The 25,391-nt window shown below is 37.5% G+C and overlaps 1 protein-coding gene and 1 pseudogene across 9 annotated transcripts; both read right to left on the minus strand.

Moving 5' to 3' along the window:
* Positions 1-404: 404 nt before the first annotated feature.
* LOC109809032 (uncharacterized) lies at positions 405-15,324 on the minus strand. Of its 9 annotated transcripts, none has more exons than XM_083071014.1 (16): positions 14,640-15,308; positions 13,215-13,327; positions 12,355-12,434; positions 8,437-9,547; positions 4,189-4,558; positions 3,895-4,098; positions 3,540-3,806; positions 2,785-3,437; positions 2,571-2,687; positions 2,360-2,490; positions 2,110-2,254; positions 1,928-2,019; positions 1,766-1,841; positions 1,577-1,672; positions 1,055-1,224; positions 405-918 (listed from the first exon to the last, which is right to left on the minus strand). In XM_083071014.1, the coding sequence occupies exons 5-8, from the start codon at positions 4,207-4,209 to the stop codon at positions 3,066-3,068; spliced, it is 864 nt and encodes a 287-aa protein (XP_082927140.1). In that variant the 5' UTR covers positions 4,210-4,558; positions 8,437-9,547; positions 12,355-12,434; positions 13,215-13,327; positions 14,640-15,308; the 3' UTR covers positions 405-918; positions 1,055-1,224; positions 1,577-1,672; positions 1,766-1,841; positions 1,928-2,019; positions 2,110-2,254; positions 2,360-2,490; positions 2,571-2,687; positions 2,785-3,065. The 9 variants fall into 9 exon arrangements, with proteins under 9 accessions (XP_082927140.1, XP_082927138.1, XP_082927136.1 ...); XM_083071012.1 differs by having other exon boundaries at positions 12,371-12,434; positions 14,634-15,302; XM_083071010.1 differs by having other exon boundaries at positions 8,437-9,550; positions 14,634-15,300.
* Positions 4,570-9,727, minus strand: LOC145956365 (uncharacterized; annotated as a pseudogene).
* Positions 15,325-25,391: the final 10,067 nt, after the last annotated feature.

Below are 25,391 nucleotides of genomic sequence, written 5' to 3' on the forward strand. Positions count from 1 at the left end.
CAGTTGTCGATCAATTAAAAAAAAAATCTGCTATATCATATTGCGGATAGCATCGCGGGCCAATGATGAAAGCTACATAGCAGCTTAAATATATAATGTCTAACAATTATATGAAAATAAGCTTAAAAATTAAATTTTAAAATAAGCTTAGAAAGAAAAAAAAACTTTTAGAAGAGCAGAAAAAACTGAATTTAGAAACAAAAAAATAAAAATAAATAAATAAATAACTTAAATCTAGAATAACTAGATAAAAAAAATTAAAATTAGAAAATTTAAAAAAAAGAGAAAAACTTAAAATTTAGAAGGAATAAAAACTTATAATTTAGAAGAAACAGAAGGAAACAAAAAAAAAAAGATTAAAAAACCAGAAAGAGTCAACAAACGGAAAGATGAAAGAGATAGAATTGGAAAATAAAAGATAGTTTAGGCTATTTAATTTAAAAATCAAGTAAGCCTAATATAAACAGAAACAAAAATACTACATCATAATCATTATAGAGCCACAATAGTCATGCTATTTGACAACACTAATACAATCCTTATGAAAGAAACTTAATCATGAATTCATGATACAAGATAAAAGTCACCAACAAGGTTTTCAAATGTAGACTTGGATAAGCAGGAAAAGTCACCAACAAGGTTTTCAGCAGAAAATTGCAGACAGAAAGACTTCAATTCTATAGCTTGATAACGATCAACAAGAGCCAGAATATAGGCAACAGAATCTATAGATATGTCTTTGCAAATTACAGACTCGCACATCAGTTTAAGTCTTGGCAAACCATACTTTTCTGCAGCAGCTAACAACTTCGCTGCAAATGATTCAGACACCGAAGGCAAGAATGATGAAGATGATCATGACGTAAAGAGCTCTTCATCATGAATAAGAGGGTCTCTATAAATAAAATGAAGCAAAGCCTGCTCAACAATGGGACACAAGAAACATTAGATGGCCAAGCCAATGATATGCCACACTGAAACTGAATTAATTAGCATGTAATAACTGCAAAAAGATAGGAATAAATAAGACAATTTTAAGGAATCTATATTCTACCTTGAAAACCTTAGGTTCCATATCAGTAACAACTATGTCACGATCATCTTCCTCCATCCCATTAAAAAACTCGGTTTCAAATGTAGTTGACCGGGCAGCCAAAACAAGCTTATGCGCATGAAACCTTTCTCCACCTACAGAGAAAGTAACATCCGACCCCTCCTCATTCTCTAACAACACCCAATCAAATTAGAAATAGATCCTCTTGACCAAAACATGATAACCAAGCTTTAAGTACTTAGTTTATTTTATTTTCGGATAAGAAAATAAACTAAAAAATAAAGGCAGAAAATTGTTTTGGAGTTATATTATAAACAATCCTAATTAAACTAAAAATCATGCTCTATTTCTAAATTTTTCTAAAAAGAAGGTTGCCCATTGACTCCGAATGTCTTCTAATTTGGTTTCCGGCAATGGTGCAACATCATCAAAAAGTTGTAACACAGAGTATAATATATTAGTTACATAAAAATTATGTAAATAAATTAATTAATGATAGTAAAAGTAAAAAAATTACATTACCTCAATCCAATCATTTGTTACTTCCCCTTCAATTATGTCTAACATCCAATTCATCACATAATATCCACATTCGTAACCTCCTTGTTGTTGATTACTCTAAAAGGAAAATTAGATTGAGTTGTATAAGTAATTTTTAATTTAAGCTAATAAAAAAACATTTTAGGCATATTGAGGTTACAAATCAATTACCATGGGATAAATCCAATCTAGGTTCTTTGGTTGTGCTGTAGATCTACCCCCCATGACATTATAGACAACCATAACACTAAGAAAATAAATGAATGTAAGTTAGATGGTTAAAATTTATAACAGAGAGCATAAAATAAATACCTGTTAGAAACTAAATTTTACCTTTTAATTAAATTTTTTATTTGAACATTCGGCTTACGATGGAAAGAACAAAACCAAACAGTTACATTCTTTGCCGGACAGAGAACCAATAACTTCCAATGATTTATACATTTAGGCACAATTAGTTATACAATAGATACATAAATACACAAATTAAATGGAGTTCACAAAGATGCACTTACTGATCAACGTAAAGAGCAAAGTAAATTTGCTTGGGTGAATTTTGTAACCTTTCAATGATATAATTTTGAGACTCCGCTTTTTTATTCCCGGATTTTTGAATTGATTGGGGCTCAAGAAATCCATACAAGTCACCATGATTGAGTTCTTCAATTTTACGATTCAAATATATAAAATACATACAAAAGAAAAAATTAATAGTGAAGGAAATCATAATTAAATAGATAATGACATTAACAATTGTGTACTTACAACATCCATAATTGTATAATTGAGATGTTAAGCATTGCTTCATGTTGTAATAATTCATATATATCTTGAAATCAAATATACAACGTAAAATCATCATCGCTGATCCCAAATAGACTTGCAGGACATATCACCTGAAATTGGGAACTTGGGTAAGTAGAAAACTTAAAATATAAATATGTTAAATAGTCTTTATATTAGTTAGTCAAGTCACCTGAAATGGTTGTCCATAAAGTAAGGACTTTGATGCCTCACGTAACCCAGTGATAGGATCACCATTGGGTTCTGACCTATCAATAGATGGAACTCGTTTATTTGCTCAATGAATATCCTATAGAATAAATCAAACATCAAACATTAATATGAATAAACAATATGTATTTGTAATTAAAGTTAGTAATAATGAAAAAATAGGAAAAAATATATACCGTGGTTGAAATAGGTCTGACAAGATGTCTCGGCCACGCAATGAAAGTTTTTAAGGCCTGCCCAACCAGGTGAACCTCTGAAGTAGGTATGGGAACTCGAGCATTAGAATCTCGAACTTCCTTAATGACCACCTTGACCAAATCATTTGTCAAAGGCACATTGTGTATAGTTGAACTCCCCTCACAAACTCTACCAATGGCCACTACAAGCGGAGGAATCCCCCTCAATGCATAACTCACACTTATTGGAGATATCAGCATGAACCTCATCTCCAAAGGGATTACCAGGAACAGTAGCACTTGAAGGAGTTTGACAAACTGCCTTTAGTGCTAACACGGGCCACAATAGCATGATCTACCTCAACTGGAGGAACATCCTGTGACTGTGCAGTACGCATATTCGGGTACTTTTCCATTAAAGTTTTTGTGACCCGTACATATATTTGCTGTGTGAGGGCTTCAAGATCCTGTGGGCTCAATCTAGATAAGGATGACCCTTGTGATAATGGTCCAAAGTAATTACCAATGGTAACACCAACCCCAGCTGTACGAACATGACCAGGATGCTCTGGTCGTCCAAGGGCAGTATTTAATATATCCTGACGACCTTCAGGAATAAATGAACCTTGTGATTCTTGCTCCTCCAACACATTCTACAATAAACAAATTTTTTTTATAATATATCCGTAAATAAAAAAAATCTACAATAAATCTTCAAATACATAAAGAGATTAATTTTATAAGAAAATACTTACAATTTTTTGTGCAATTTGATTAGCAGACTCAGAAGTCATCTCTCCAGAGCTTTTTGTGCGAGCCATGTTCCACAACCTATGGCGTGGAGGAGGAGGTGGAGGATCAATGACTACATCCTCACTAGCACCAGATTGTATTGCTACCTCCTTAAGTCGTTTAAGTTCTCTTTTCATATAATTTCTCACAAGTAGCTCATAACCCCCACGAGACAATAGGTGGGGTGCATTATTGAGTTTCTGGATATCCTGGGCTTTTTTTCTTACAAGCTGCAATAATTTAATAAAACGATAATTAAAAGTGAAATAAAATTACAAATTTAATATACATTTTACAAAAAAAATAAACAAAATTTACCTTCCAAGAAGGGTCATTCCGAATTTCTTTGAATTTCTCCCGTTCTTCAGGGTCAATATTATACTCATCACACGGGCTTTTACCCTTGTGTTTCCCATGTACCCATTCCCTGGTAAGATAAGACTTGTGTTGCCTAAATTTTGTAGCAACAGCTGAAAGCATTTTACTCTTTAATACTGTAGTATCACTAATGTCATACAATTCCTACAAAACAATTTTAGATTAAACAATTAATAATAATAACATTAAAAATAATCATAATTTTGTCAAATTATGTAAAGATAATGGAAATACCAATATATCCTGCCAAATCATGTTTTTAGTAGTCTGTGGAACTTCTTTCCAAGAAGGAACTAAAATACTAATCTTGTCTCAAGCAAGGGTTCCTAGATAACTTGCAAATTGGACTTTGTTTGACCCTGAAACTATCCCAGAAGTGGGATTCACGTCAAGTGATATTTTTGCCCCATTCATGCGCTTACGGGCTAAGCTTTTCATTCGTGTCGGCTTCCCCTTTTTCTTAGATATAGTCTGTGAAGCAGGGGGTGTAGGAGCAGCGGAGCCTTGAGGAGCAGGGGAGTCTTGAGGAGCAGTGGAGCCTTGAGGAGCAAGGGAGCCTTGAGGAGCAGGGGAGTCTTGTGGATCAAATTGAGTATCCATGTATCTGTTTTGACAAAAAATAAAAACCAAGGTCAATTGCAAAATAAGTAATAAAACTAATTAAAAGCATGAAAAAAAATGATAAATAGAATATTAAAGTATACATCAAGATATAATAACTTAATGTGGTAATTAGATAATAATGTTTTCCCATATGCCTTCATCATGCTCATTACGAGTGGCATGAACGTCATCTTGTTCAATTTCTTCGTTGTTAGTTTGCATATGTGTTGAGAAAGAAAGACTCTCCCCAAACTCAACTGTTGAATCGTCAAGATTGTGTACACTTCTACCTTGTAGAACCACAGACCACCTTTCATCAATAGGATCTTTGACATAAAATACTTGTGTTGCTTGGTTTGCCATGATGAAAGGTTCATCCTTATGACCCACCTTGCTAAGGTCTACCATTGTAAATCCCATTTCATTAGTTCGCACACCAATGTTAATATCAACCCACTTGCACTTAAAAACAGGAACTTTAAATGTACCATAACTGATCTCCCAAATGTCTTCAATGACTCCATAGTAACTTATGGATGCCACAACAGGATTTTTATCATTTCTACTAGAAAAATGCATAGATTGAGCCTGAAGAGTAACCCCACTATTCTGCATGGTACTGTTATCATCTTGTGACTTTGTGTAAAATGAAAAATTATTGATATCATATCCAGTATAAGTAAAGACATTATATTTAGGCTCTTTTGCAAGACATTTTAATGTGTCAGAAGAACTATCATCACTAAAGACTTTTTCTTTAAACCATTTTAAGAATGTCTTGTTATGCTCATTGACCAACAAATTTTCATTCATTCTAGGGTTATTTTTCTTCAAAAAGGCTTGGTGCTCAGATATGTAAGGGAGAACCTCCTCAGTGTTGTTCAATATATACAAATGTGCCTGAAGCAATTCCTTTCGAAGAATAAATTTAACTTTTAGGCCTTTTGTACCCTTGCCTTCAATTCTATCCTCATAACGAGACTTAGGAATCCCTACTGGTTTTGCTTTAGACATGTAATCTAAACAAAATTCAATAGCTTCTTCTGTAATGTACCTTTCAACAATAGATGCTTCTGGACGGTATGGATTCTTGCTATACCCTTTTAAAATCTTCATGTAACGCTCAACTGGGTACATCCATCGTAAATAAATAGGGCCACACAATCTGATCTCCCTAATTAGATGAACAATCAAGTGAATCATGATGTCAAAAAAACTCGGAGGAAAATACATCTCCAATTGACATAGGATAATAATAGACTCATTTTCCAACTCATCCAACTTGTTAGGGTCAATGACTTTAGCACATATAAGAAGCATAAACGAGTTAACACACTTCTAACATTATTAGGCAAAATGCCACATATAGCCACAGGTAAAAGTTGTTGCATTAAAACGTGACAATCGTGAGATTTTAAGCCAACCAGTTTAAGATCATTCCATGATACAAGACTCTTAACATTTGAAGAGTATCCTTGTGGAACTTTCACACCTCGTAGGCATTGACAAAAACTTATTTTTCTTTTCTTGACAAAGTATCACATGATGGAGGCAAATATGTACGCTTACCTTCTAACTTTGGATGTAACTGTTCACGTATACCTATCTCTAACAAATATTGGCGAGCATTCAGTCCATCCTTTGTCTTGCCTTTAATGCTTAAAAGTGTGCCTATTACACTATCACATACATTTTTCTCCATATGCATAACATCTATGCAGTGTCGAATATCTAGATGGCGCCAATATGGAAGATCAAAAAATATGGACCTCTTCTTCCACAACTTCTTCTCAATTGACTTCTTTTGGGTCTTTCCAAATATAATATTTATGTCCTTCACCTACTCATAAACTTGCTCACCAGTTAAGGGTGTGGGTGCAATTTCATGTTCTTGACATCCATTAAAAGCTTTTTTCAATCTTCGATATGGGTGATTAGGTTTGAGAAATTTTCGATGCCTAGTGTAGACAGTTTTCTTTCCATGCTTCAATTGTAGGTAGCTTGTTTGTTTTTCACAGATAAGGCATGCGTGATGTCCTTTAACACTATATCCACTCAAGTTCTCATATGCCGGAAAATCATTAATAGTACAAAATATCATTGCTTGTAGCTTGAAACTCTGTTGATGATACCCATCAAACACATCAACCCCTTCTTCCCACAAAATTCTTAAGTCCTCGATCAAAGGACTTAAGTAAACATCTATGTCATTTCCTGATTGTTTTGGGCCTGCAATCATCATACACAATATTACATATTTTCTCTTCATGCACAACCAAGGAGACAAATTGTAAATTGAAAGGAGAACAGACCATGAACTATGGTTGGTGCTTAAGTTTCCAAAAGGATTCATTCCATCTGAAGCAAGACCGAGCCTAAGGTTTCTTGCCTCACTACCAAAATGTGGAAACAAACCATCAATTTTTTTCCATTGTGGGGAATCAACTGGATGGCGAAGCATGCCATCACATTTTCTATTGTCTGCATGCCATGTAAGGTTCATTGCATCAGTTGCATTAGCAAACAATCGCTTGAACCTTGGAATAATTGGAAGATACCATAACACCTTCGCTGGAGGCCCCTTGTCAACTACATCTTCATCACTACTACGACCATCATCCTTCACTTTGTACCGTGACAACCCACAACGAGGACATTTGCGCAATGATTCAAACTCTTTTCTATACAATATGCAATCATTAGGGCATGCATGTATTTTCTTATATTGTAGACCCATCGGATACAAAACCTTTTTCGCCTCATAATGACGATCTGGCAACGTGTTGTCTTTTGGAAGCATTAACTTCAACAACTCAAGCAACTCTATAAAACTTTTATAACTCCACCCATATTTTGCCTTCAAGTTCATTAATCTCAACACTGTTGATAATCATGTGAAGGTTGTACAATCAGGAAACAAAGGTGTCTCTGAGTCACTTTTTAAAGTATCATACACATGTGATTGTGCTTGCTGGAAAATCTCTTGTCCCACATCACGAATCATGTCTTCTATTTGATCTTCCATTTCTACATCACCTTGCTCAGTTTGGGCCACAGTTTGAGTTTCTTTATCTTCATGCCATATCCATGTTGTATAGCTCGTTAAAAACCCATCACAAATAAGATGGTCTCGTATTTCATCAATTACACGTCGTCTCCCATTTAAACAATTAACGCAAGAACAATAAAATTTTCCATTCAAATCTGCTTTATTTTGTTGAGCAACTTCCAAAAACTGTTCAACCCCATTTTGATACTCATTAGTGATTCTTCTTGCATTTATCCAACTATGATCGATTTTTCTTCTTCTGTGAGACAAATTTATTTACACAATTGAGTATTTAGGGTCTCTCTATATAGTAGAAGAGCAAAGCAAACCATACACTAATTCAATTTTTCCTATTTCATGGCTATAAGAAAATTCTTTTCCAATAATAAGAGGTCCACACTTATAATTAGGAGAAATTGGTGTGCGTGAGGTTGTGTTTATAATGCAATGAAGAATAAAGAATAATTATGGAAAGAAATCAAATCAATTAACTAAACATCAATCCAAGAAAGGGACTAATTCAATTTGTATGACAAGACCTATCATTGTTCAAATCAAAATTATATGCTCTGTGTATAGTTCTGTTAATTCAAGATTAACTACGTAATTACCTACAATTCAATAACAAAAGAATAGGATTCAGAGTAATTATCATTCAGTCAATACAGATCTAAGACAATGCTACTAATTTAACATTTGTCAAATAGGAAAAATAACCTTGCTGCCTCATTTTCCAAAAATCAATCATATGCCCAAGTCACCAGCAACATTCCAGCATTTATAATTGATTAGTAGATTAAAAAATTGCAAGGTAAAGGTTCTAAATTTACCTTTTCAACAGTGGAATGTGATGGCAAAGCTAGGAGAAGTGAAAGTTGAACCACTCCTTGACTTCACCAAGTGTAGGATCTTCTTCTTGGAGATTGGGACCGAATGGATTGAGCTTGCTTGAATGAAGAACACGAAGTAAGAAGCCTAGGCTAGAGAAGGAAGTATCCTAGCTTGAAGGCTCAAAGGATTGCTCACTTCAAAAGGTAGAAACTAAGGTAATTTTCCTAAGGTTTGAAGGCAATATCTCTCGGTGACTCTTGAGGAAATTTGGCTGAAAATGTTCAAAAAATTTCATATATTCAAAAGTGATTACAAGGTGTTAGGAGGGAAGTCTTTATAGAACCGGAATTAGGGAGCATTTGGCGCCAATGTGAAAGCTTCACATGTGGCGCCAAGATTTGAATTCAAAATTTGAATTTTGAATTCAAATCTAAACCCACATGTGTAGCACCAGATTCCAAGGGCTAAATGTAACTTAGGTTTGATTTACTTTGCATTTAGGGTTGAATTTGAGTCACACATGTTCAGCGAAGGTGGCGCCAACCTTGTGACTCAAAATACAACTTAAATGCAAACTAAATTAAACCTAGTTTTGCCTAATCCTTTCAAACAAGTATTCCTCCTTAAATCCTACACTAATGGCCTAAATACAATGGTCAATGAAATACAATGGAAAGGAAAAATTACAAGAAAGAGAATGAGCCCAATATTGGGTGTCAAAAGCCCAAAGGCCCATGAAGCCCAATTATAAGCCCAAAGTGTACAAACCCTAATCTATGGTCAAATACAAGACTAAAACAAAGTAAATCCCTATTATATGAATATGCAATAAAACATGGTGTCAAACAAGTAAAGCCCAAGTGAGAAGCACCATGGGCCCACCAAGCCCATTGGGCCCACTAAGCTCTGAAGCAGTCAAGTCTTCAAGTAATCTCCTGGCCATAACTCTAGTGGTTGGACCCTTGGTCCATGCTCTTCTATCAGAATGAATTTGTTGTAAAGGAGTTCCAACTTGGTTCTGATTTCCAAACAGGTTGGTTGCACCACTTGATTTTTTCTTATCCCTTTTCAGGAAAAAGCTAGAAAGTAAGGATAGATCTTTCAATTATCCTGCTAAGATGAAACAAAAACAAAAATTTTGGCTTAAATGGAGCATTTAACCTAACTCTTCGAACCAACTTTTACTATATTTTAAAAACTCTTATTTTGATCTTTAACTTTAATGTAACTTTTAAGCCAAAAAAAAAGTTGGGCCAAATATTACTTCGCAGCCCTCCCCTCCCCATACATAAAAGCCCTACTCAAGTGCAGGGCTTAGGGCAATAAATACCATATTTTTTTTTTTCTAGTCACTATTAGTTGTGGAGGCTATGGATTCTTATATTGCTGCTTATGCTGTTGTATTTTTCAGTGACAGATCACTGTTAGGTTTGCCACTATATTGGTGCTACATATTCACTCTATTGTTATAGAGTGCTTTGCAAGCTAACTCCTATACATTACTTTAGAGTTTGTTTAAATCTCTTCTCTGTTACTGCTTTGCTGTAACAGAATTGTCTGTCTATATTTAGCTAAATTCATATAAAAATTACAAATTTACAATTGACTCATTTTCTTGTTAAGACTTCCATTTATGTTGCAGATTCTCTGTGGGCTTGTAATGATTTTTATTATTTCCATTTCAGCAAGTGGAGTGAAGTCTAGGGATGTTCGGGTTGGGTTAACTCTAGCTTGGGTATTTTTCTTACAGGTGAATCACATTTCTTTGATAGATGTTCAACTTACAGTTTATTCAGCGGCATTTTTCTTGTGGATATTTGTAGATTGGATAGCATTGTTATTTTATTTTGTTAGAACATAGAACCCTGTATTGTTTTCTGTTTTATTAATGAGGATACTTCTCGTTCTTCTGTTGTGTTTTAGCCGTTAATGAATTCTTTTACTATTAATGAAACATTGTCATTTTATATTAAATTTTCCATGTGCAGGTTCCATTTGAATTTAAGGAAGTTCTTGACAACACTATAGTTGCTGCAGTGTCACATTCTTCAAAGCTAGTGATGAGCTCATGATGCCATATTTTATTTAAGATATAATTTATTGTTCTCAATCAATTCTATCTTTTTCATTTTGGATTCAATTCTTATTTAAGTTTAACACATCATCTTGTTCTTCGGTAGAATGAAATAATAAAAAGTAAAAATGATATGGCCTTTAGATAGTTTCTTCAAGGAAAATGTGAAAGACAAGAAGGCTGAAATTCCATTAGGATGGCGGTTTGTGGAGAGAAATGAATTTACCTTCCTTTTTGAGTTCTTCACATACTTATTTGAAGACCTTTAAGGTTTAATTGTGCTTCTTATGATAAATTAAGGGATCCTTTTCCCCAATTATTCAAAATGAAATTTGAGTTCTTTATTGTTGCTATACATGAGTCAAAGGAATATTAGCTGTTTTGAGAATTAAGAAAAATTGGAAGAGGTGCTTGTGGAGGTTATTTTATTTTATTTGGTTGGTGGTTGGGTGATGTTAAAGATGTAAAAAAATAATACTCATGGCCCTATACATGATATTAAAGCTTCTTTGACCAATTTTTCAATGCATGATTATAACAATTTCATTCTGTTTGTAAATTAATCAAATTTAAGTTTAAGTAGTGACGAGTCTATTTGTGCTTTTTGTATACTTTAAGCTTTATCATTTTTTGGGGTTGTGTGTTTATTAGATATCTAAATAAAATCAATATACTAAGTGTGCATATTGTTATATCTCTTTCTAAATTAATCTAATCTTGATAAACATGGACTCACAGCATAGTTCTTATATTCAGGCTTTAATTTATTGTGTCATATCTGTTTGAAATATGCATGTTGTTAGGTTCGGATTGAGGCTGCTTTGGCATTACGTGCATTGGCTGAAGTTGATCCAACTTGTGTTGGTGGTTTAACTTCATATGGGGTGACCAATCTTACTGCTTTAAGAGAGTGTTTCGTTTGAAAGGTAAAATTCATCAAATTTTAATATTTATCCTATTGCATCCTTTATTATTATTGATGAAAAAGTTCTATTAAAGGTAATATGAAATATGAAAAGAGTACAATAGAAGAAGGTAACAAATCTCCACAGCTAATGTACAAAGGAGATGCATGAAAAATATAGACAAACATGTATTGACAACTAAATTTAGTTAGGTTGGTAGCTGATCGGAGGCTGTTTTTGATTGATGAAGTCCAATTTCCTTCATTTCATTATGCAAATTATTGTTTTCTTGGTGGTTTGGTATTCTCATTAGTGCTTCAGCTGAGTTAACAGTGGGAATTCATGGTTAAGGAGTAGGTTCCCCTTCCTATATGTGAGTTGTTTGTTCTTAGCTGTTTTGGGACAATGGCTGTTATATATTGACCGAATATTAGCTGAGTTGGAAGGCTACATCTACCATATTAGAACTATTTCACTGATTAGTTTGTTTTTCACACATGTTAATAGAATATAGCTCAGATTTATATGCTATATATGCTTCAATTATATAGGATTCTATTTTTGTAATAGATTATGTAGTTAAAATCCTAGTAACTATAAACAGCCTAGCCATTGAAATATAACTAATTATTATTACTACATGGATCTTGTGAAGTGAATCTTTTAAAAACTAGAATAAGTTTGTATCATACATAAAAAATTTCAGTTGTTTTATTTGTGGAGGGATTATGAAAAAGCCATCTTCAACTAGTGGCTCTCTTGTATACATTCATTCATAACTTTTATACATTCAATCATGAAGCATGAGTTTTTTTACCAACAGAAGAATGTAGTGATTAATACCAACAAAACAGATTTTCCAATAGCACCAATGGAAAAAAAGTGTGTCAGAAAATCATGATAACCAACCAATCATTTAGCAGGTAAGAAAAAGTTACATGGTGGGGTCAGGACCAATAGCTTGACATAGCTCATATAGTTGATTTGCAACCATGTAACGAACACGCCATGACTTATCCTGGATAAGGAGTGATTCAACTATGTTATAGAACATGTAGAACTTCATTTTGGAAACAACATAAGCCAGAAAAGAAAAAGAAAACAAATTAAACAAAAAAAAAACAAGACTGTGATCATGAAAAGCATGAAGGGGAAATAAACAATCCTTTGACACAATATTATACAACAACAAAAACAAAAAGCCTTTTCCAACTACACTACACCATTGTGTTCTATCTAAAACCAAGTCTTCATAGAAGCCATTTAGATCTAAGTTCTTTTTAATGGTTTACCAAGCTTTCCTTTGTGCTGTCTCGTTCTATATTTTACTACTAGCCCAGTTTACTGCATATAAATACACCCAACATTCAGTAGTATAAAGCATTGTTGGTACTATTGTTGTGTGGTAAATTGACACTTAAGCTCTGAAACAATATTATAAGACCCCAAAAAAATTGTTTTGCAGTAAAAATGTTTGTTTTCCATCCATGCATTTTTTATATTAGACAAAAGAAATCTTAAATTTGATACATATTTTACATATGCATTCTTCCTATGAAACAGAACAACTAGATTAGTATCCAAAATTATGCAAGCATAGTAATTTGTATAGTGGTACATATGATTGGAGAGCAATAACTAAACATCACCTCAACGTATCAATATACTCATACATAATATAGTTAACTAAAAAGCAACCCAAATGTTGCAGTCAAGACATCCAGTCATTAGTGTTGGCCACAAAATGGCTATGGAAGACATATTTCTTATCTCTACACATTACTAATGGTCAACAAACCTGAGAAAAGTTGACTATGACAGGAAGAATATGTGCCACACAATCTTGAGGTTCCAACAGTTTTCCAAGAGCTGCACAACCCTCAACTGCAAGTAGCTGAACAGAATCTTGATCTGCAAGAACAAGGGTGAAGAAGTCACCGGTTATATATGCACTTCGAGTTCCAGCAGATCAACGAAAATACTATTAACAATACAACTAAAAACATAAGCATGACACACTCAACAATTAAGCACCCTAAGAAACTTGAAAGAAAGAGTGCGTGAGACAGAGAGAAAGAGAAGAGACAAAAATTTAGTACTAGCACAAACCAATTACAGCTAGGAAACTCATCAAACTAATTGCTAAGTTAGCTAATAAGATTTAACTAACTATTGAACTTGCATCCCAAACCAAATCAATACTATTTAGTTCTACCTCTTATAACCCCACCTTATAACTAATGCCTCACAAATCTTTTTCTAGTACAACACAACATTAGTAATTACCTATATTTCACCTGCTAGCTGGCTATTCATAATTTTCAACTGGTAATTCCATAATTATTGTTAGTGTAAATAACAAAAAACCAAGTAGCTTATCTTGCACATCCTTCGTAGATTTGTATGAAGACCATGATATCAATTTATCTTCTTAAAGAATCTTTTAGGAAAGATCCAATGATCAAATAATATTCAACAGTGTCCACTTAGTTTCCCTTTCTTCTGTCCAAATGTCAATGACATATACAGTTGCTGTAATTGATCAAATAAAATTGACTAGGGTAAGGTTTCAACTTACAAGCCTGTTAAAAATGAAGATTTTAGCATCAATCTTGCTGCGCCAAAGTGCAAACAGAATGCTAAGAATTTCCTTCTTCAATAAGCTTACTTTTCCAAATAAGACAATCAATTGTCTGAATTTCCACTAATGATTATTTTCAGCAAAACCCCCCACTGATGGAGCGAAATTCAGCAACAATCATATCCTATTCCTATCTAAGTCCAATAGTAGCAAGGACATTCTCCCCCGCCAATTCAAAAAGATATAACAAAATTAACTTTTTCTTCTTAAGGTTCAACAGAGAAAGTTCTACAATTCTAGTTCAACAAAATGCGAAAACACAAAGCTAACACTACACACGAAATAAACAACATTAACGAATGCATAAATAAATATCGGTTCAGTTCAACAAAATGCGAAAACACAAAGCTAACACTTCACACGAAATAAACAGCATTAACAAATGCATAAATAAATATCGGTTCAGTTCAACAAAATGCGAAAACACAAAGCTAACACTACACACGAAATAAACAGCATTAACGAATGCATAAATAAATATCGGTTCAGTCTAAAAGGAAGAAGAATCGTTTTAGGGTTTACATCATTAAACCCTAAACTAATTGAAAATAGGGGGACAGAGCAGATGAGACTCACCCAAACCTTTAAAATTTAGGGTTCCTTGCGCGCACAGTTTCAACAATGGCGCTTAAGCTTTTGCAGAAGAAGATGATTCTTCGAGAGACACTTCTTCGGGGTAAATGGCTCGCGCTGGTCACCAAACAAACGGAACTTGATGGTGCTTAAGCTTATACGACAATGGCGATTCTGGGGCATGCGCAGTTTCTGTGTTCAAGAAGATGCGCTCAATGTTCTTGATGGAGAAGGGCGCGTGAAAATGGGGCTCAATACTACATCGGTTTCCTAGTAAACCGATGTAGATATGGTTGTTATTATTTACCAAAATGTCACTGCGCATTCTAAACCACATCGATCCCACAAAAATTATGTAAAACGCTCATCATTTACATCGGTCTCATCCATAACCGATGTAGATATGCTTGACATTCTACTCTTATTTACAATTATGCCACGCTTTTGTTTTTTACATCGTTTCCACATCAACCGATGTAGAATTGACGATGTTAAAGAGTAATTTTGTAGTAGTGCACCCTGATTTTCACAAATTATATGAAAGCTTAAAGCCCAATAAGGGTGATTTAGTAGCGTAGAACGGGCCGTTCTGGTTTAAGAACGAGTCGTTCCAGATGTGAATTTAACACATGATGAAAAAATCCACAACGAGCTGTTCTGGATTCAAAACGGGTCATTCTGGCCACTTCTGACATCTATAAATAGTAGACTTTGCTAGTGCTCCTAAACACACTGTTTGAAGACCAAGGGGAACCAAAAAAAGGAGATCAACCAGATTTTGCTCTAGCTTCATCTTCTACTTATCCAGATAAGGGGGAGTGAGAAACCTCGATCGGGGGTCTGGGAATAAATGTTGGGTAGTAGGATTGACCCCCAATCACTTGCCAGATGCATGCTTATAGGAACAGAAAAAATATCAATCTTTTCTATTTTATTTTCTGAATGTTCTATTGCATTTCTTGTGTGATGTTGAACGTAAGTATGTGTTTAATTTCAAAAATAGAAAAGTTTTGATATGAATTAGAGTGCTCTGTGGGTTCTTGTGGGAAACCCTATGAAGTAAAATTAGGAATATGATCTTTGGATGAATTTTGAGGCATTATATGTAAAATTGATGATGTATTCATGTTTTGGATAATAGTTAAAGTGTTTTGAACAATTAAAAAATTATATTAACTGGTTGGTTGTAGAAAATGCGTGAAATCATGAAGTTGAATCTATAGCCTTTATGCTTCTTATATTATGAATTACGAATTAAATGGGTATGGAGGATAACTTCTTGGTATGATTTATGTCCTATTTTGATGTATATGACTACAAGAAGTTCCTTGTATGAGACTATGTGAATATGAAGTGAGAATTTGAAAGGTGAACATATGATCTGTGATATGATATTATGAAATAATGTGACATGAGATATAATGAGACGTGATAAGTGAAATGTTGAGTCAATGAACCAATGAATGTGTGACATGCATCATGTGCATATATGACTTCAGGTGTGCCGCTTAACCCGCATACCAGTGATGTAACAAGCTATTCTAGGTGTATCTTGGGTCACCAGTGATGAAATGATTTATTCCCGGTGTGCTGCTTAGGCCGCATACTAGTGATGTAACAAGCTATTCCAGGTGTACCTTAGGTCACCAGTGATGAAATGATTTATTCTAGGTGTGTCGCTTAGGCCGCATACCAGTGATGTAACAAGCTATTCCAGGTGCACCATGGGTCACCAGTGATGAAATGATTTATTCCAGGTGTGTCGCTTAGGCCGCATACTAGTGATGTAACAAGTTATTCCAAGTGTACCTTGGGTCACTAGTGATGAATTGATTGTCGCCACCCGCCGAAACGGACACTGGCATTCGCGACGATGGTCGGACTCTTTTTAAGTTTTGAAAGATGATGGATTGTTAGAACGACTTATTCTCAAATTGAAACCTCATCGAACTAACAATTTTATTAAAATGATTCTCACCAATCCATGTTAATCCTAAGCAGGACCCTCCATGGATTAGTGGTTTTCGCAAAAAGGGGTTCTTGGAGTCGCCACCAATGTTTTACTCAAAACATTGGAAAAAGATATAAGGCAATTGATTTTCACAAATCAACTTGGCCATTACAACCAGAGTTGGGTAAGGGAGTCGATTACGTGCGGGGAAGGTGTTAGTACCCCACAACGCCCCTTTCGGGTTCCCTATGACGGATTATTTCATGAATAATAGCGTAAAATTACTAAATTACCCCTATTTATTAGAACGATTATAAGTAAACTATCTACATGTTGAAAGCGTGCAATGCAACAATCAAAAAGCGATAAATGAAAGCGGTAAAAGAAAGGACTTGGAAAGAAACCTTTGAAGCGTGCTTTTATATATTCAAAAAGAGTTAGGAGGCTTTTTGGCGCTCCTTCCCACTACACGCTCGCTCGCTCCTTTCCCTAGAACAAATATTAACTATGGAAATCAAAGAGATTTCCCTTCGACTTGTTCGAGTCTCAAGCTTCAAGGCTCATGACTCAAGAACTTAGTCGGGTTGGCTCTCAAAGAGGTTCCTAGGGCAGAGAATAGCTCAAAAACCCAAGAATCCTCAGCAAGAGGGTCCAGAAGTCTGGAAAAAGTCTGGGAGGATGTGCAAATGACGTCCTATTTATAGGATTGAGGCGCAATACGGCCTGGGAGGTTAATACGGCCCGTACTGGGTTTTTGAACTATAGTACGGCCGTATTGAATTTGATACGGCCGTACTGAAGTTCAAAAACTTCAGTACGGCCGTATTGATTTCACTACGGCCCGTACTGAAGTTTTTTGAACTACAGTACGGCCGTATTGAATTTGATACGGCCGTACTGAAGTTCAAAAACTTCAGTACGGCCGTATTGAGTTCACTACGGCCGTATTGCAGTTCAAATGGCTCAGTACGGTCGTACTGAACCTTTGGGAGGGTGTATTGAGCTCCAATCCTCGCACACCCTTATTCTAAGCTACTCTAAGACTTCTAGACCTACAAAGAATCATCCTAGGGTCTTCCAGGAGTCCTTCCGGCTGACTTTCCTTCGGTCTTCGAGAGTCTTTGAGCTTTATTTCCGACCCGGACAATTTTAGGGGTTTACAGCTTCCCCCCCTTTACTTAGTCGAACGGCTTTTTGGTGTACCGGTTGACAAGTAAAGGAGTTGACCCAATTGTCCGGGGAGTAAGCCATCCTTCCGACTTGTAGTGTCTTGCGGTGGGAAAATTGTTGAGTGGCCTCTCCAGGTTGAGTATTAGTCGTCGCCTCTCCAGGCTCGTTGCATACCTCGGTGTTTCTGACAACCTCGGTAGCGTGAGTTTGCCCTCTCCAGGGTCTGCATGCCTCCATGTTTCTGACGATGTTGGCAGCTGCATACCTCCGTGTTTCTGACGACGGGGTAGCTGAGTACCGCCTCTCCAGGCTCGTGCATACCTCGGTGTTTCTGACAACCTCGGTAGCTGCATACCTCCGTGTTTCTGACGACGGGGTAGCTGAGTATTAGTCGTCGCCTCTCCAGGCTCGTGCATACCTCGGTGTTTCTGACAACCTCGGTAGCTGCATACCTTCGTGTTTCTGACGACGGGGTAGCTGAGTACCGCCTCTCCAGGCTTGTGCATACCTTGGTGTTTCTGACAACCTCAGTAGCTGCATACCTCCGTGTTTCTGACGACGGGGTAGCTGAGTACCCGCCTCTCCAGGCTCGTGCATACCTCGATGTTTCTGACAACCTCGGTAGCTGCATACCTCCGTGTTTCTGACGACGGGGTAGTTGAGTATTAGTCGTCGCCTCTCCAGGCTCGTGCATACCTCGGTGTTTCTGACAACCTCGGTAGCGTGAGTTTGCCCTCTCCAGGGTCTGCGGTTTGCCCTCCCCAGGGTTGCATACCTCCGTGCTTCTGGTCACTTTGGTAGCGTGAGTTTGCCCTCTCCAGGGATTTGTGATGATTTTGTCTCCACAGTCCACGATGCTGCTTCGACGGTTATTTTTTGATTTTGGTGCCGCTGAGGGCTGGATAGCGCAGGGATCCGTCTAGGGGATGTGCAGTTACTCATAGGTTCTTGTGTCCCAACTTTCCATTGCGTAGTTGGTGCCCACTGGGGAAATTCTGATTCCTTGGGGATGTAGACACAAAGATGCTCTTTCTGATGTGAGCGGTGCCTTATGGTTGGCTGACGTCCTTTCGATGGTGGTGGAGTATCCCGGTTATCCTTATTCGGGTGACTCTTTTGATTTTCTGATTTTGTTGCCTCTGCGTAGGCTGTTATCCGCCGGGGGATTTTGTTGTGATGATTTTGTCTCCACAGTCCACGATGCTGCTTCGACGGTTGTTTTTGATTTTGATGCCGCTGAGGGATGGATAACGCAGGGATCCGTCTAGGGGATGTGCAGTTACTCATAGGTTCTTGTGTCCCAACTTTCCATTGCGTAGTTGGTGCCCACTGGGGAAATTCTGATTCCTTGGGGATGCAGACACAAAGATGCTCTTTCTGAGGTGAGCGATGCCTTATGATTGGCTGACGTCCTTTCGACGTTGGTGGAGTATCCCGATTATCCTTATTCGGGTGACTCTTTTGATTTTCTGATTTTGTTGCCTCTGTGTAGGCTGTTATCCGCTGGGGGATTTTGTCATATTGATCTTGATTGGCCTCTTCTGTTAGGCGGATTATCTTGACGTTCGGTGTTTGGTTGAATACCGAATTCCGCTTGGGGAATGGGTATTGATCTTTTTGGATTTTCCTTTTTTTTTTTTTTGAGGAGTGCCTCTGAGTAGGCGAATGGGGATTGATGATCTTATGTATCCCAGAGTATTATTTAGAAAGCCTCTGCAGGCTTAGCTTCACTCGTCGCTCGAGTTGGAAAGCTATCTTCCACTGAGGAAGTCTGAGTCCTTTGACTCGGATATTTTGTTTGGATGATCATGCTTCCATTGGGGAATCTTGCTGATCTTGCTCTGATAGCTTTCACTGGGAATTCGGCCCAAGAGTGCAAGCTGAGATGTCTCTGGGGAGTATTATTTTGGCAAGCCTCTCCAGGCTCAGTTATTCTGTATGATTGTTGGATTTTCTCTTTTTGAAGGAGTGCCTCTGAGTAGGCGAATGGGGATTGAGGATCTTATGTATCCCATAGTATTATTTAGAAAGCCTCTTCAGGCTTAGCTTCACTCGTCGCTTGAGTTGGAAAGCTATCTTCCACTGAGGAAGTCTAAGTCCTTTGACTCTGATATTTTGTTTGGATGATCATGCTTTCATTGGGGAATCTTGCTGATCTTGCTCTGATAGCTTTCACTGGGAATTCGGCCCAAGAGTGCAAGCTGAGATGTCTCTGGGGAGTATTATTTCGGCAAGCCTCTCCAGGCTCAGTTATTCTGTCCGATTGTTGGATTTTCTGAATTTTTGCCTTTTTTTGTCGATTTTCGGCTTTTTCTGTTGGAGGGATCTCAAACACACTCACATATAAAGTATGCAGAGGAATGAAGATGTTGTTGATGTACAAAAGAATGGGCCAATACGGGCCGTATTGAATTCAATACGCCCGTATTGGTGTGGACGTTATGGCCAATGCTGCCGTATTCATTTCAGTACGCCCGTATTGAGTTGAAAATTTGTTCATAACCCTAATTTTAGTACGGGTGTACTGAACATGGTACGGGCGCTTTGTTTTTTTTTTTTTTTTTTTTTCTGAAGTTTATATGTTTTTTTGTTTTGTTTTTGTTTTATTTTTTTGTTTTTTGTTTGTTTTTTCAATAAACAGAGAATAAGTGATCTTCCAGTACACCTATCATCTGTATGCATGTATGCGGTATGATGCACCTAATTCTATTTGATTTATTTTTCAAAAGAATTAATCGATGCGTGTCTTCGTTTGGATTTTGCCATTCCTCTTGACGGGCTGTGCGCTGCCGATTTCTGTAACCGAGGAATGATGCGTGTTATATCGGGATTGGTGTCATCAACCCAGTGATCATTCCCTTCCTTTAGAAGATGTATTAACCTTCCTATTGACCACTATATCTCCATGTTTCCACTAGATTATTCTAAAATCGTTTGGGACAAGAGAAAAGAAAGGAAAGATATTTTTGTTCAAAAGTTTGTGTTTTAGAGGGGATTATTTATTGTTTTGAAAGCGATTTTTGTAAGAATGGCTGGCCAAGGTAGGCTCATGTGTTTAGGCTTGTTTGATTAAACACTTATGAAGTTAAGAAAGTCCTGTTATTGACATTGTGATTTGACAACTTAGATAGCTTCCCTTGAACCTTTCTTTTTGAATTCGGCTCATGGTACCATCATGGATTTCTTTTGCTTTTTTGATTGTCCTTATTTTTTTTTTTGCCTAAAACACCCTTTTGTGGCGTCTCGGCAGACCTTTGTTTTTGTTCATTTTTGCAACCCTAACTTTTGCCTAGGTCACCCTTTCGTGGGATTCCTAGCGGGTTCTTTGCTCTTATTTTTTGCGCAGCCCCCTTTTTGGGTTTCCTGCCGAGCTTTTTTTGTTTTTATGATTTTTGTTTTTAAAGGATTTCTTTTTATCCATGATGGCACTTGTCGAGGCCAAGGAATGGTGCTCCAAGTTGTCACGCACACTTCCACATAAAAATGATGCGGGTTTATTGTTATTAAGACAATTTCAACTTCATTCATGCTTATTCAAACAGGGTTAAAATAATGTGGTCTAGAGATTTTATTGCAAGCAAGAAAAGAAGCAATAAGAAATAATAAAGAACGATTTTATTATAATTATAGTGGAAACATGTGCCCTATCGAGGCTCGGGGGGTCAGGCTGTCCCCGAGGAGTAATCTCTAACAGTCATCAGGTCTATACATCCCTATCGGAAGGAGAAGAGCACTTGATGACGACGACCGGCCTTGACGCTTGTGAACTGGCCTTCCTAAAGATCTGGCTTAAAGAACGTCGAGAAGGATCTTGGTTCCTCTTCGTCCTTTGATCTTTTTTAGGGTTGTATCCTAACCCTTGTTTCCCCGGATTATCCTTAATGATGGGTAGCTCGGGAATTCCTTGGGAATCCTTGCCAAGTCCTTGTCCAGGCAAGTATCCGTTCTTGGTGAGCATGTAGGCTACCTTCTTCATTTCTCGGGGAAACGTTTCGACATTGGCGATCTCCAATGCTTGGAAGGCGGTCTCTAGAGCTTCCTCTGCTGCATCCACGTAAGGTATGGCAGATGGCTTGCTGATGAGTATGTCATCTTCAGCTTGTACGGTCACCAGCTTGTCACCCACTATGATTTCTAGTGGAGCGTAGAGGGAACAACTTTCGCATCATGAATCCAAGGTCGGCCGAGGAGACAGCTGTACGCGGGAGTAATGTCCATCACTTGAAATTCGACATTAAAGATGGTGGGTCCAATTTGGATTGGAAGATTAATTTCTCCCACCACTTCTCTTTTAGAACCGTCGAAAGCTCGGACGATCATGTTGCTCGGGCGCATTTGGATTCCCTTGATTGCCATTTGATCGAACGTTCTTTTTGGCATCACATTCAAGGAAGATCCGTTATCCACCAAGACTTTAGCGATGTGGTATTCCTTGCACTTTACAGAGATGTGCAAGGGCTTGTTGTGGTTCGGTCCCTCAGCAGGGATTTCTTCATCGGTGAAAGTGAGGTGATCATTAGCCGTGATGTGACTAACAATCCCCTCAAATTTGTCTTGGGAGATAGTGTGCGACACGTATGCCTCGTTCAAGACTTTCAACAGAGCTTGTCAATGCGGTTCGGAGCTTAGGATCAACGACAACAGAGTAATCTTTGCTGGCGTCCTATGAAGTTGATCCACGATGGAGTACTCGCTCTGTCGGATATATTTTAACAGCTCATCAGTCTCCTCCTCGGATTCTTTATTTTCCTCGGTTTTTTCTTTTTCTTTTTTCTTTCCTTTATTCTTGGGAGCTTTATCATGAAGATCTTCGGGAGTGTAGATCCTGCCACTCCTAGTCATGCCCCCAAGTCCAGCGATGTTAGAGATATCGCTGTCGGCAGAAGAATGGATGTCGTATATCCATGGCACAGCCTTATTCGATTCGTAGGGAAAAGGTCTTGGAGCAGTGATCCTTAACGGTGTCGGACCTTCCCCTTTATTTGTCTTGATTACCAACAACGGAGTTGATGTGCGTTCGCTTGGCGCGGTTGTTGGTTTACACTTAATAACAAACGTCGTGCGATCCATTCTGAACATACGCATCGATTAATCCTTTCTTTTTATTAATGTTATTAATTACTAGGAGAGATGTATGCAATGCACTCCCCTAGATCCCTCCATGATCTTTGATAAGAATGCATGATATGAGATGATGGCGTTGAATATGCATGCATTGTGTTTATTCAACTAAGCATTATCATGTTTTTAGGATGTTCCTAAGATGATGCATGATATCGCTTGGTTTGGATAAATAACCCTTTTTTCTTTTTCTTGGGTATTTTGTTTTTGTATTTATTTATTTTTTTGGGTGAAAATGGAAACTACCTATATGAATGTGATGAAGGTAGATGTTAACACCATGTAAGGGAAGATTCTTATTCCTATTTATTCTTATTTTAAAAGGGAATGTTGTATGTTTAAAGAATGCAATGTATGCTCGAACAATGTCACATAAACAATGCACAAACAATTCACTCATCCACGAACAGTCACGAGCGAATCACGAGGTAGGGGTATCCTGCAGAAAAGTACATATTCAAGGAGGTTCTAACTGTTCTCACCGGTCCAAGGCCCCCAAGGTGCCCCTATTATAGGGACCCAATTCCTCTCGTCGTAAGTCGATGGAAAGCTCCAACGCACTGTCGGACTTGAGTTCATGGTTTTCACCTTGAGTGATGCTTTCCGACAACGGTCTACGGGCACCTATAGACCCATTCGACAACCGGTCGTACTAACATCCACTCCCTATGGCTTTCCACTCATGCCCCCGGGTATAGAGGGAACTGTTGTGTGCAAAGGTTTGTGTGCAGTTTATATTTCAAACAATTGCGAAAATTTAAACACCCAACAGTTATTAAAGCCAATTAGGTAAAACATATTATCATACGAGTGAGGGGTAATGAAGTAATTTTAAACTATTATTTTAGAAACAATCCATCACTAAATGGGACTGACTCTCGAGGCTTCCCCAGTGGAGTCGCCATCTGTCGCCACCCGCCGAAACGGACACTGGCATTCGCGACGATGGTCGGACTCTTTTTAAGTTTTGAAAGATGATGGATTGTTAGAACGACTTATTCTCAAACTGAAACCTCATCGAACTAACAATTTTATTAAAATGATTCTCACCAATCCATGTTAATCCTAAGCGGGACCCTCCATGGATTAGTGGTTTTCGCAAAAAGGGGTTCTTGGAGTCGCCACCAATGTTTTACTCAAAACATTGGAAAAAGATATAAGGCAATTGATTTTCACAAATCAACTTGGCCATTACAACCAGAGTTGGGTAAGGGAGTCGATTACGTGCGGGGAAGGTGTTAGTACCCCACAACGCCCCTTTCGGGTTCCCTATGACGGATTATTTCATGAATAATAGTGTAAAATTACTAAACTACCCCTATTTATTAGAACGATTATAAGTAAACTATCTACATGTTGAAAGCGTGCAATGCAATGTCGCCACCGGCCCAAACGGGCTTTCGGCATTCGCGAAGGATGGTTGGACTCGTTTAATTGTTTAAAAATATGGATTGCTAGAATGACGTATTCTCAAACTGAGACCTTGTCAAACGAGCAATTTTATTAAATGATTCACCAATCCATATTAATCCCAAGCGGGACCCTCCATGGATTAGTGGTTTTCGCAAAAGGAGGGTTCGTGGAGTCGCCACCAATGTTTTACTCAAAACATTGGAAAAAGGGATAAGGCAATTGATTTTATAAATCAACTTTGGCCATTACAACCAGAGTCGGGTAAGGGAGTCGGTTACGCGTGGGGAAGGTGTTAGCACCCCACAGCGCCCCTTTCGGGTTCCCTATGACAGATTATTTTCTAAAATAACAGCGTAAAATTACTAAATTACCCCTATTTATTATAAGCGATTATAAATTAATTATCTACATGATGACAATTTAAATATGCACACAGAAAGCAGTAAAAGGAAGGATTTAAGAAGAAACCTCTTGAAGCGTGCTTTTATATATTGAGTAAAACTGGGAAGCTTTTTGGCGTTCCCTCGCTCTACAAGCTCGCTCGCTCCTTCCTAAAAACTTTTAACTATGGAAATCCGGAGGATTTCCCTTCGACTAGGTTCGATCCTCAAGCAAAATGGCTCGGGGCTCAAAAACTTTGTCGGATCAACTCTCCGAGTGATTTCTAGGGCAGAACACTGCTCAAAAACCCCAGAATACTCAAGGAGAGGGTTAAAACTATCTCCAAAAGTGTGGAATGACGTCCAATTGACGTCATATTTATAGGGAATAGGCGCAATACGGCCTACAGGAGCAATACGGCCGTATTGAAATTTTTGAACTTCAATACGGCCGTATTGAGTTCAATACGGCTGTATTGAAGCTTCAATACGGCCGTATTGATTTCAGTACGGCCGTATTGAAGTTTCAGAAACTTCAGTATGCCGTATTGAGTTCACTGCGGCCGTATTGAAGCTTCAATACGGCCGTATTAAGTTCAGTACGGCCGTATTGGGCTTCATTCCCTCCACTTCCTTATTTTGAGCTATTCTAAGACCTCTAGACCTACAGAGAACCCTCCTAGGGCCTTCCAGGAGTCCTTCTGGCTGATCTTCCTTCAGTCTTCG

The sequence above is a fragment of the Cajanus cajan genome, chromosome 3, assembly GCF_000230855.2.
Source record: "Cajanus cajan strain Asha chromosome 3, NIPB_CcT2T_4, whole genome shotgun sequence".
NCBI classification, from domain to species: domain Eukaryota; kingdom Viridiplantae; phylum Streptophyta; class Magnoliopsida; order Fabales; family Fabaceae; genus Cajanus; species Cajanus cajan.

What these genes read in the sequence shown, in the direction of transcription:
- LOC109809032 (XM_083071016.1), bottom strand. Translation starts at nt 4,209, where the DNA reads ATGATTTGGCAGGATATATTG. An exon ending in TGATTTGGCAGGATATATTG is followed by an intron (nt 4,099 to 4,188) that starts GTATTTCCATTA and finishes ATTGTTTTGTAG; the next exon opens with GAATTGTATGACATTAGTGA. An exon ending in GGAATGACCCTTCTTGGAAG is followed by an intron (nt 3,807 to 3,894) that starts GTAAATTTTGTT and finishes AAATTATTGCAG; the next exon opens with CTTGTAAGAAAAAAAGCCCA.